Here is a 13,025-nt window from a genome sequence, read left to right on the forward strand (position 1 = left end):
ACAGAAACCTCATCTTTCTCCCGCAGAACAGCTGGCAGTTTTGGACTGCTGACCTTGTGGTTCGCAGCCTGATTCGTAACCACTATGCTACCAGAGCTAAGTTTTTAGGGTCCTGTATTTTAGAGGAGATGACAAAGAAAAGGCAGAGGCAGAAAATGGAACAGACAATATGACTGTCATAAGTACTATCATAGAAGGATAAACAATGGGCTGGAGGAGAAGCCGAGATTAAGTCTGACTAGAGGGGTCCTGGTGTAGCCCTGTAGGGTAAGCAGTGGAATGCTGAGCTCAATGTCAGCAATTCAAACCCAACAGCTGCTCTTCAAAACCGTGTATAGGGTTGTTATGAATCTGAACTGACTCAACAGCACTTAACAACAGAGGGCCTGGAAGGAGACTTGGTGACACAGAGGTTAAGTACTCAACTGCTAACAGAAAGGTCAACAGTTGGACCCAGCAGCTGCCCCCTGGGAGATATGTGGCTGTCCGTGTCTGTAGAGATTCCAGCCTATGGCACTGCTGTACTCTGTCCTATAGGGTCACTGTGAGTCACAACCAACTCGACAGCAATGGGTTTGACTTTTGACTTTAGAGAACTTCATAGATCTTTGTTGAAGGGCAACTATTTGAGGAAAACACTCATTTATCAGGCTGGAGACTGTTGAATTACATGTTAAAGGTTATGTTAACTGGGGGTGGTGGTGGCTGGTAGAATACAGAGAAAACAGTGGTTGGAAACAAGAGTACTTAGAAAAACCTACTAATGCTACTTTCTCTGTTTCATAAAGACACAAATATAATCTTTTAAAAATATTTTAAGGAAGGGGATTCAATAGTCTCCTTTTGTATCTAGTTTAATGGAGTCCTGATGTGGTGCTACAGGATAAGCACTGGACGGCAAGGTCGTTTGAATTGCAAAGTCGGCAGTTCAAAGTCATCAGCTCCTTGGAAACCCTATACAAGGTTTGTTGCTTTGAATCAGAACTGATTTAATGGCACTCAACAACAACAAACAGTGTAATCAGAATAAAGGATCCTGGTATGGTGCTGTAGGATAAGCACTGGACCACTAACAGCAATGTTGGCAGTGAGTCAGAACTGAGTTAATGGCATTTAACACCAACAACATAATCAGAATATACTTTATGCCACATAAATTTAACATGCTCTTATTGACATTTCATTTGACATTTGCTGAGATGCTGATACAATACAGGCATCCAACTAATTTCTAGGGACAAAAAGACATACTCCTCACCTTTGAGTAGGTCACACACTAAAAAAGGAAATGAAAGCAACAACAACAAATCACAAAACAAGCTGTTGTTGTAATTGTTAAATGCTGTCAAGCTGATTCTGACTCATAGCTACCCTTTATAAGATTACCAAGGAACAGCTGGTGGATTTGAACTGACAACCTTGTGGTTCAGAGCCCAGTACTAATTATACAGCCCCACACCACAAAACAAGCTAAGAAACATAATAAAAGAAGTCTGTACCAGGAACAGTGGTAGAACAAAAGGGTGTAATTAACTTGGGTTTCAGAATTTAGGAGATATCACAGAGAAGATAGTACAGGGCAGAGTTCTGGGGTCAGAAGACAAGGCCCATGTTCTCTGGTGACATTTTAAGATCAGCATTGGATTGCTAACTACAAGGTTGGCTGTTCAAACCCACCAGCCACTAGTTAGAAACCCCATATAGGGTTGCTATGAGTCTGACCTGAGTCAGCGGCACTTAGCAACAACAACATCTGAAGGGCATTGATCCAGTTATTTATATGCATTCTCTCATTTGATCCCAACATCATCCCTATTGGAGAAACAGAACCAAATCACTAGATATGAGAAAAGTATAGCTCAGCTCGTGCAACCAGGTATGACTGATATACAAATGTGTAGGCACAGAGCTGGGAACACAATCCAAAGGCTGTGCTTGAATTCTAGGGCATTTTGTGCCCACGTCTTGCTATCTCTCAATCTGCGGAGGCTGGAATCGAGACAAGCTTGTTATACCATGAAGACTGCTACCTGGGTGAACAATTCGTACTTAGTTGTGAAATCAGTAGGCATTGTTACCAGTGTATGATGTACAGTTCTCTAGCAGGACTGGGCAGTGTTTCATTCTGTTGTGCATAGGGTCACTATGAGTCAGTACCAACTCAGTAGCACCTACCAACAACAACAACAACAAGCATTCTCTATACCTATATTGCAAGCTCCTTGATGGCAATGATCATGCCTTTTCTATATGTATAAACTCTGATCATTTCTGTGTTATACCAGTTTGTCCTGATGTTTCTATGTTCTAGGATGCAAATGTGCCACCAGTGTCCTTTCTGAAGGTTCTGAAATTAAATAAAACAGAATGGCCCTACTTTGTGGTAGGAACTATATGTGCCATTGCCAACGGAGCACTTCAGCCAGCATTTTCACTCATCTTCTCAGAGATGATAGAGGTAAGTTTTAAAACATCACGTAACTGCTTGAGTGGTATCAGCTCATCAACGTCTTCTCATCCCAACCTCACTAGTAGATCCATTCTGTGATTTACTCCCAAGTGGGACAGAACATGTTCAATCTACACAAAGCCTAAGTCCATAATTCATGTCTGAGGAAAACTGTTAGGGGGCAAAAAATAGCTTTTTAAACTATTTCAAATTATATAATGTAAAAAACAGCAAAATGAGCAATTCTCTTCTTTGGTGTGAAACTGTTGTCAGCCAATGATTTCTACTCTGTGTGTGGAGGGGGGGAACTGTCTCATAGAAAGGTGGAGATAAGGTGGAGAAGAGGAAGAGTGAAGGTCGTAGTGTTTACGAGTTCAGGCTCTGAATGCTTTTCCTCTCTGTGCTTCCATTTCTTCATCTATAAAATACTAATGTCTGCCTCATAGGCGTGTGAAGAAATAAATGGCGATTATAAGGAAAGAAGAGTCCCTGGGTGGTGTAAAAGGTTAAGCACTCAACTACTAACTGAGAGGTTTCCAGTTCAAATCCATCCTCTTTAACCTAGAAAGAGGGGTCTGGCAGTCTGCTTCTGAAAGGTTACCATTTTGAAAACCCTATGAAGCAAAGTTCTACTCAACAACCCATGGACTCCAGGCTGGTCGGCTTGTCTTTTCAAGTGGAAATTTCCCACCTCAGAAGATTCTGGATGGGGATCAGGATTCCATCTATGGTCTTATGCAATGCAAAGACTCTCCAGGAAGCTTCTTTCTTTGGGCAAGCTAAAGCCCCATTTTACATATTCCAATCAGTTATAGGCTAAAGACAGGTTTACAAGCTTTCTATAATGATGTTTCTGGCTATGCCTTTGTCTCCCCCTCAAGTATCTATTTTACAATAGTAAGAGTGCTCCATTTTTGCATTGATTTGTTGAAATAGTTCAATTGATATTCCCTCAATTCCTGGAGCCTTGTATTTGGCCAGTGCCTTAAGTGCAGCTTGTACATCTTCCTTCCATACCATCTTGATTACATGGTACCTCTTGAAATGATTGTATATCAACCAATTTTCTTTGGTATAGTGACTCCATATTTCTTCCATCTTCTTTTGATGCTTCTTGCTTCATTCAATATTTTACCCATAGAATCCTTCAACATTGCAACCTAAGGCTTGATTTTTTTCTTCAATTCTTTGATCTTGAGAAATGCTGAGTGTGTTTTTCTCTTTTGGTTTTCTAGCTCCAGGTCTTTGCACATTTCATTATCATACTTTATTTTGTCTTCTTGAGTTGTCCTTTAAAATTTTCTATTCAGCTCTTTTTTTCATCCTTTCTTCCAGTCACTTTCGCTTCTCTACATTCAAGAGCAAGTTTCAGAGTCTCTTCGCACATCCATTTTGGTCTTTTCTTTCTTTCCTATCTTTTTAATGACCTTTTTTGTTTATTCACTTATGATGTTCTTGATGTTTTCTCACAACTCTTCTGGTTATAGTATTCAATTCCTCACATCTGTTCTTCAGATGATTTCTAAATTCAGGTAGGATATACTCAAGGTTATATTGTGGCTCTCGTGAGCTTGTTTTAATTTTCTTCAGCTTTAGCCTGAACTTACATATGAGCAACTGGTGGTCTGTTTCACAGTTTGCCCCTGACCTTGTTTTGGATGATGATATTGACCTTCCCCACCATCTATTCCCACATATGTAGTCAATTTGGTTCTTGTGTATTCCATCTGGTGAGGTCCACGTTGTATAGTCGCTGTTAATGTTGTTGAAAAAGGTATTTGCAATGAATAAGTCATTGATCTTGTAAAATTCTATCATGCGATCTCCAGTATCGTTTCTATCACCAAAGTGATTGTTTTCCAACTACTGATCCATCCTCTTTGTTTCTAACTTTTGTTTCTAATCCCAATCACCCGCAATTACCAATGAATGTACCTTAGTTGCATGTTTGATCAATATCAGACTAAGAAGTTGATAAAATTCTACAGTTTCATGGTCATTGACTTAGGTGGTTGGTGTGTAAATTTGAATAACAGTGGTATTAACTAGTCTTCATTATAGGCATATGGATATTATACATCTAGATATATCTTGAAATGCTCTTTTTGGTGATGAATACCATAGCATTCCTCTTCAGTCTGTTGTTACCAGTATAGTAAACCACAGGATTATCTGATTCAAAATAGTCAATACCAGACCATGTCAGCTCACTAATCCCTAGGATATCACTCTTTATGCATTCAGTTAATTTTTGATAACTGCCAGTTTTCCTAGGTTTATACTTGGTATTTTACATGTTCTGATTATTAATGAATGTTTGGAACTGTTTTTTCTCATCTTGAGCTGTGCCCTATCAGCAAATGAATATCCTGAAGCTTTGCTCCATCCACATCATAAAGGTCAACTCTACTTTGAGGAGGCAGCTCTTCCTTAATCCTGTTTTGACTGCCTTCCCACCTGAGAAACTCATCTTCCGGCACTATATTAGGCAATGTTCTGCTGCTATTCATAAGGTTGTCAGTGGATAATCTTTCAGAAGTGGTTGGTGTCTCTTTCTTCTTAGTCTGTCTTCATATGGAAGGAAGCTCAGCTAAAACCTGTCCACCATGGGTGGCCCTGCTGGTATTTAAAATATCGGTGGCATAGCTTCCAGCATCACAGCAACATATGTCACCATAATACAACAAACTGACAGAAGAGTGGTGGCAAAATATCTTAGGCTTTCATACAACCCAGTATCTAGATTGTATGACCACCTTAGTCAACCTCTGACGTTACTAGAGAAATTTTTAAAGATGAGTTATTTTCCATCATATTATGAGTTTTTTATTCTTATGAAATTGAACATTAGTCTACAATTAAAACTATTAGCCAAAAAATATTAAGAAAATGAAAAGAAAGGACCCTCCAAACATATTTTAATTTCAAAATAAAGCAATCCCCAGCTCTCCTGGAATTCAGGAGCTATGTGGACTATCTTTATATTTTGGAACATCTTCTATGTGCCTGGCACTGTCCAACAATTGGAAAAACAACAGTAAAATAAACCAAGTCTTGAACTCAAACAGCAGACTTTCTACTGGGGCAGACACACAGCACACAAACAAAAACTACACATATAATGTGTTATCTGGTGTTCTAAAGGAGGGTAGAAATATAAAGGAGCTAGAGGTGGGATTACTATTTTAAGGAGGGTGATCAGGGCAGGGGCCTGATGGAGTGTGGGGTGGAGGGCTGGGCAGAGGCAAGGAGGAACCCAAGCAGAAGAAACAGCAAGTGCAGAGGAAAAGGAAGTAACTCTAAAATGTACAACTGCTGACCTGTTACACTGTGAATATGCAGGTTCCAACCCACATTTAAAAACCACATGTCACTGAATTGTACATGTAGAAATGTACATGTTTAAATGGTGAATTATTGGACCCCTGGTGTGGCTTTGTAGGATCAGCACTGGACTGCAAACCACAAGGTCAGCAGTTTAAATCCATCAGCTGCTGTAAGTCAGAACTGACTACACAGCACTTAAAAACAACAACAAAATACTTGTATTTACCACAGTTTTAAAAAAAGATAAAAACTTATTTGTAGCCTGGTTTCTCAAATGTGAAGCTTGAGCCACTCTTTACTGGAGGAACAAACAAAAATCATGTAATTCAAGTGGGTTTTTAAATGTTGTTTTGTAGATCTTTGGACCAGGGGACGATGAAGTGAAGCAACAAAAGTGCAACATGTTCTCCTTGCTTTTTTTAGGTCTGGGAATTATTTCTTTTTTTACTTTCTTCCTCCAGGTAGGTACTCTTGGTTTATCATTCTTAGGAAGTCCTGGTGTGGTGCTAGTAGGATAAGCACTGGGCTGCTAACTGCAAGGTTGATGGTTCAAACCCACTAGCTGCTCCTTGGAAATCTTATACAGGATTCCTATGAGTTGTAACTGACTCAGCAGCACTTAACAATAATAACAAGTCTATATTCAGTTCGAGAACGTAATTTAAACTGAGATGAACTGCAAATACACTTGGCACACAGGTTCTTACAGAGGATGATTCCTTAGCAACAGGAATTGTGACTGCCTTCTTTGTTAACTTACATTATGTTACAAGCAAACATGTAATTTACAACTAGCAAACATTCATTACCAAGGAAATAGAGATGTGAATTCACAGAAGAACATAAACAGCTAAACTCTACTAATTGTAAACTGGAAAAATTCAGTACAATGGCATTCTCTTTTTTGTTGTTGCTGTTTCCACAGTATCAAGTTAATTTTTTTTCCTACTGAATTGACCAACTATTTGAAAGAACATAGATTATTTTGTCTTCAGATATTGTTTGTTGTTGTCAAGTGCCGTTGAGTCGATTCCGACCCATAGCAACCCTGTATAGGGTTTCCAAGAAGCAGCTGGTGAGCTTGAACCGCCGACCTTGCAGTTCAAACGACTTTGCATTAGCCCACAGCGCCACACCAGGACTCCTTTATTGTAGAACTGGGCAAAATGAACTGCTCTACCTAACTAAAGAAGTCCTAGTGTGGTGCTGTAAGGAGCTCTGATAGCGTAGTGGTAACAAATTGTGCTGCTAACCTCAAGGTCAGCAGCTCAAAACTACCAGCTATTCCGCAGGAGAAAGATGAGGCTTTCTGCTCCCCCTGTAAAGATTTACAGTCTCAAACTGTAAATCATAGGATTGCTATGAGTCGGAACTGACTCCACGTCACACCACCACCACCAGTGTGGTGCTGTAGGAAAAACACTGGACCACAGGTCGGTTTGAATCCCAAGATCAGCTATTAAAATTCACCAGTCGCTCCACAGAAACCCTATATAGGGCCACTATGAGTCAAAACCGATTCAGTAGCACTTAGTAGTAACAACAACAACCTAAGTAAACTTTTACCAAATTTCGTTTGTCTCTAACTCATTGGGTACAACACAAACCTTTTGAATACAATCTATTAAGTCAGCAAAATGATGTTTCCAGCAATATGCTGTCTCTTCTCATTGCTGAACCAATGGGAAAAGTAAGGCAAGCTCTCTACGTAGAGACCACTGACTTGCTCTAATAGCTGAATCATCAAACCCTGCCCCCCCAGCCCTAATCTGTTAGGGAGCAAAGCTAGTTATATAATGTTTCTAGGGCTGCATGAACAGTAGACTACAGTGCATGCATTGGCCTAGACCTATCTGCCTGGAAAAGAAGGAGGAGATGAAGGAAATAAAGTTATTGACAAGAAACACCTGGAGTAAAGTCACCTGAGTACTCATCACCAATTCTGTTAGCTCAGTAAAGCGTTCTGATGTGTATTCCACACAGAACACAACACATGCCTACACCAACACTCACTCACATTGGTCTTCAGGTGCCCACCCATCCCGGGCAGCCACCAGAAGCAAGCCCAACAGTGCACATATGGGCTACTCTTCAGTTTGGACATGGCATAATTAGATGGAAGGAAATTGTCTGGCAAAGAGGCTTAGAAGAAGAGAAGCCCCATTGTTCCCCAATGAGGAGCAGGTGGAATTGACAGGAAGCCAGCAATCTCATATGAAGCCTGATACTAGTCAGCATCCTCCCTCCCTCTGCGCTGCATGAGCCAAACTGTATTTCTGGGTAGAATTTTGTTATGTCTTTTCCAACTGTTTTACTTCAAGTATTAGGAACACACTGACAGCTATAATTGAATACTGTATCTTTCTCCTTCAAATCTTGTCCTTGAAAGTTTGAAAAATAATCCTGTTAAAATGGCTTAGAAGCTAGAACTTGTTGTTGTTGTTTAGTGTTGTCGAGTTAGTTCCGACTCATAGCAACCCTGTATGAGTTTTCCAAGGAGGAGCTGGTGAGTTTGAACTGATGACCTAGAAGTTGAAACCAACCTCGTGGTCCAGTGCAACCAGAACTAGACACTTCCAAAATTCCTTTTGGTTTTGTGATTCTGTTACATACAAATGGTTTACAGAGTACTGGTGGTGCAGTGGTTAGGTGCTTGGCTACTAACTGAAAGTTTGGTGGTTCAAACCTACCAGCAGCTCTTTAAGAGAAGAGAGCTGGCAATCTGCTTCGATAAAGGTTATAGCCTAGGGAACCCTATAGGGCAGTTCTACTCTGATACATAGGATCAATATGGCAGTATCAACTCAACAACATACAACAACAACTACTCATGGTTTAGTAGTACAGTTGGAACTTTGGGTTTGTATTTGAACCCAGACTTTTGTTACTTTAAAGTCTAGTACCAAAGATTAGTATTGATTGTCTGATAAATAATATAAAAGCAATGTGATTATACACACTTGAGCCATTATTAGTGATGACCAAAAGGGGCAATAGTCTTCTTTCTCAACCAGGGTTTCACGTTTGGGAAAGCTGGAGAGATCCTCACCACAAGGCTTCGGTTGATGGCTTTTAAAGCAATGCTAAGACAGGTGGGTACGTGCCCTGGAGAATGCCTTCTATTTTTCAGATTTCTTTCATTAAGCCTCTTCATGTTCTTTTTGATGTGCTATGGCTCATGTTTTTTCCCTTTTGAGAAGACTGATCAAATTCTTGCAAATTGTTCTTGTCTTTCAATATCCAAATACCACTCAAGAGTTTCATGGGAATGGGTCTAATTTAAGTAGCTTCTTTTGGCTTACTCTACAACTCATTCTCTAAGTGGATACTAGAATTTCAAGGCTCCGTATCCCTTCTCTGAATCAATAGAATCTGGTGAGTCTCTTGAAATTCCAGGATATCTTTACACACAGGAAAAGGTAGTTTGGTATCATTTTTGTACCACAGTTAATCATAATAATTATAGGATTTCCCAGATGTTGGTAACTGAGTTTTATTTGTCTTATTTTGACTGTTTTCCCATTGATGAATGTAATCATTACCTAAGGTGTACCGTACAGTGTGCTGGTAACTGGAGCTATTAGACAGTATCTGTCCTTTGGGGACATTCACAGTTTAGTGAAGGATGTGTGGGGAAATGTGCAGACATGCATTCTCTGTTTTCATGGAGAGCCTAAAAGAACAGATTCTGTCCAACTGACAGTAATTGATTACAATCCTGTTCACAGAAGCACATAGCAAGTATTACATTTTGAGCAAATTTGAGTTAAACTTTTTGAAAAATCATTTATATATAAAAGATGCTAAGAATAATTAAAATTGTATCTAAGACAGACTTTTGATCCTTGTTTTGGGGGTGGGGGAAAAGCACAATGAGAAATCAAGACTTTTCTCCCATCCAGAGTTCACAAAGGTGTATCCAACAAATCTCCCCACCCTCTGGTTTCTTCCTTTATGAGGGAGAAATGCTCATCATGAAAGTTGTGCTGAGGGGGTGGATAGTAGATCCACAGACCCCATAGCATCAGGTGAAGCTGGTAGAGAGCCAAGCTGCAATCTGGCTAAACGCTACGCCACACCCAGATCTGCTCTCTCCCTGTCACAGAAGAAGAGTTTGAGAGCCTGGGTACAGGTAGAGTCTGAGGGTACACACTCAGGGCAGAAACCAGGGCTCTTCACTGCATGTGCTATCACCTCTGAACTTCAGTACACAGGCTAAGTGTGGCTATTTCCTAAGTATTGAAGCTGTGAGAGGTTTCCTTTGCTTTTTGCTGCCGGTGTTAATTCTGAACTAATTAATGGTGTATTTTGTGTCTTAGGATATGAGCTGGTTTGATGACCATAAAAACAGTACTGGTGCACTTTCTACAAGACTTGCAACGGATGCCTCGCAAGTCCAAGGAGTATGTAAATGGCACTCTACTACTATTTCTATTAGACATAGTTTTGAACAAACATGTGGCATAGTTGTATCATAGTTAGGATGCTTTCAGCTGAAAGCAACAGAAAACCCAACTCAAACTGACGTAAACAATAAGAGAACAATTCATCTTCAGGGTTGATTTACATACTACTTAAAAATATCGTTAAGGACCCAGTTTTCTTCTGTCTGTGTGACTTGGAGTGACTTTCCAGTCTCAACATTGTCCTCTTCCTAAGGTTGCTTTCCCTGGTGTCCTGGGATGGGTACCAGTAACAATCAGAGTTGTAAGTCTCCTTGTTTCCCATCCGGTAAGAAAGAGGGTACACCTGTACCGTAACCACCAAACTAAAGCCCTACCTTAAATCTGATTTGGGCTCATTTGGGTCACATGACCAACCTTAATCCAGTAACTGCTTGCAGGGGCATGCCATGCTCTGACTGCCTTAGCTTACCACCCCTGCAGCTGTGGTCAATTTTTCTGAATCTTGTTGCTTCCTCAGTGTGGAGGAGGCGAGAGAATTGGAGTTCACAGTAATGTCCACTATAACAGTCCTGGTTTTCTGTGCAGCATAAACAACAACTCATCTCTCTGTATGCTTTAAGGATCCCTGGTGGCACCATGGCTTCAGCATCGGGCTGTTAACTGAAATGTCAGCAGTTCAAAACCATCAGCTGCCCTGCAGGAGAAAGATGAGACGATCTGCTTTGGCAGAGATTTATAGTTTTGGAAATCCAATGGAGCGTTTCTGCTCTGTCCTACAGGGTCACGATGAGTCAGAATTGGCTCAATGACAGTGGGTTTTAACTTGATAGATATGCTCTGGGGTCGATGGTCTCTTAGAATATGTACATGCTATGATCTCTTGGAGTGGGTAAGCTTCCCTCTTGTGCCTTTGAAACAAAAGGTCTTTAAAATTACCACAGTACTTTGGGATTCATTTGCTCTTTAAATGTTGCTCTCATGAAAGTGTCCCACAGCCTCTTCATAAAGCAGAGCAGTCGATTATTTGGTTACATAATATTGATATCATGCAGGCAGGAGAGGACTGGGAGAATAAACGCAGGACAAAGAACAGTGCCAGAGCATGGCAAGTTAAGGCACCAAGGGTAAAGGTTTGTTGTTGGTTTATTGTAAGGAAAGTGAGCAAAGCACAAAACCTTTTTGTAATTCTGACTAAGAAGCCTAAAGATGGAGCTCCTAGATTTGGAACACCTGCTCTCCCCTTCTTCTTTTACAGGCCACAGGAACCAGATTGGCTTTAATTGCACAGAACACAGCTAACCTTGGAACTGGTATTATCATATCATTTGTTTATGGCTGGCAATTAACCCTTTTGCTATTATCAGTTGTCCCAATTATTGCTGTATCAGGAATTGTTGAAATGAAAATGTTGGCTGGAAATGCCAAGAGAGATAAAAAAGAACTGGAAACTGCTGGAAAGGTATGTCAAATAGATTTCAGTTAGAGTAAGAATCCTTTTAGACATGTTTTTATTTGATTTATCATGACATGCATATTTTAGTAATTAAATGATTATGTTCACTACAACTAATAATTTTCAACACTACGCACGAAATATTTTTACTGTATTAATTAATTACACCTGGTGGTAGTGGTGATAGTGGTTATGAGTTGGTTCTGATGCATAGCGACCCTGTATAGGGTTTCTTAGGCTATAAATCTTTACTAGAGCAAAAAGTCTCATCTTTCTCCCACTGGGAGGTTGGTAGTTTCAAACTGCTGACCTTGCAGTTATCAACCTAATTCATAACCCACTCTGCTACCAGAGCTCCTTAATAATACCTCGAATTTGAAATTAAGTTTCTAACCTATTAAAGGAACTTAATATGTGGTTATTATAAAGAGCTGCTGATTCTTTAAAGTACTTTTCATCTTTTACTTCTGTTCCTATGCCATTGTAGGATCTAAGTGAATTGTTCAGTGTAGAACTGTTGCCAGTACTTAAGAGTTTTTTTTTTCCTTCTTGGCTGTAATTTCTATAATTCAGGTGTATAGCCACCAGGTGGCAGTAATGCCTCAAGCTTTTTTGTTCTTCCTACAATGGCAGATGTACTAACATTCATTAGAGCCTTGTTGTGCCTTTGAGTTGATTCTGACTCATAGTGAGGGTGTATAGGATTTCTGAGGAGCAGCTGGTGGGTTTGAACTGCCGACCTTTGTCCAGCGCATTATCCTGCAGTGCCACACCAGGATTCCTACTATGTACCAACTCGTTAAATTCTCACAGTAATCCTATGAGACAGATACTAAGACCCCAATTTAACAGGTGCGGAACCTGACAAAGAGAAGTTAAAGTCAGGCTGGTATTCAGGGCCAGGTCTAATTTCAAAGCTTGACTTCTAACCTAAAGGTTAGCTGTTCAAACCCACAGAAGGAAGATGTGCTAGCCTGCTTCCATAACGATTAGCATCCTTACAAACTTTATGAGGTTGTTTTACTCTGTCCTCCATGGCAATGGGTTAAGAACTATATGATCTCTTTAAATGTCTAAATGTGTCTAAATATATATATATGGATGTGATTTACACATAGACATATTTAAAGGTTTACATGTAGATGACAGTCATGGATATCTTTATTCTATTATGTAAATATCGCCCTTTCTGAAACATTGATGATGAAGCAGATATTGAGTATAAATTGTGATACAGTTTTTAAACCACGACACTTGTAAAACCCTTTCACAACATCACTGCAACTGACTTCACTATAGCTATGTGAAGTGGGCCAGACATATTTCCACCTTAAAGAAAGAAAGCAATCAAGGCTGGGTGACTTCCTCCAGATGTGTTTCTACTAAATCA

At 40.0% G+C, this 13,025-nt stretch overlaps 1 protein-coding gene across 3 annotated transcripts in view; it reads left to right on the forward strand.

Moving 5' to 3' along the window:
• Window positions 1–13,025, forward strand: part of ABCB4 (ATP-binding cassette, sub-family B (MDR/TAP), member 4) — a 90,580-nt gene that overhangs the window by 59,874 nt on the left and 17,681 nt on the right. For all 3 annotated transcript variants that reach the window (XM_006834326.1, XM_006834327.1, XM_006834328.1), the window contains exons 17-21: window positions 2,312–2,458; window positions 6,133–6,237; window positions 8,791–8,868; window positions 10,096–10,179; window positions 11,438–11,641. In XM_006834326.1, the coding sequence (XP_006834389.1) occupies window positions 2,312–2,458; window positions 6,133–6,237; window positions 8,791–8,868; window positions 10,096–10,179; window positions 11,438–11,641 (618 nt within the window). The remainder of the gene's footprint in view (window positions 1–2,311; window positions 2,459–6,132; window positions 6,238–8,790; window positions 8,869–10,095; window positions 10,180–11,437; window positions 11,642–13,025) is intronic.

The sequence above is a fragment of the Chrysochloris asiatica genome, unplaced genomic scaffold (assembly GCF_000296735.1).
Source record: "Chrysochloris asiatica unplaced genomic scaffold, ChrAsi1.0 scaffold00010, whole genome shotgun sequence".
Classification (NCBI taxonomy): Eukaryota; Metazoa; Chordata; class Mammalia; order Afrosoricida; family Chrysochloridae; genus Chrysochloris; species Chrysochloris asiatica.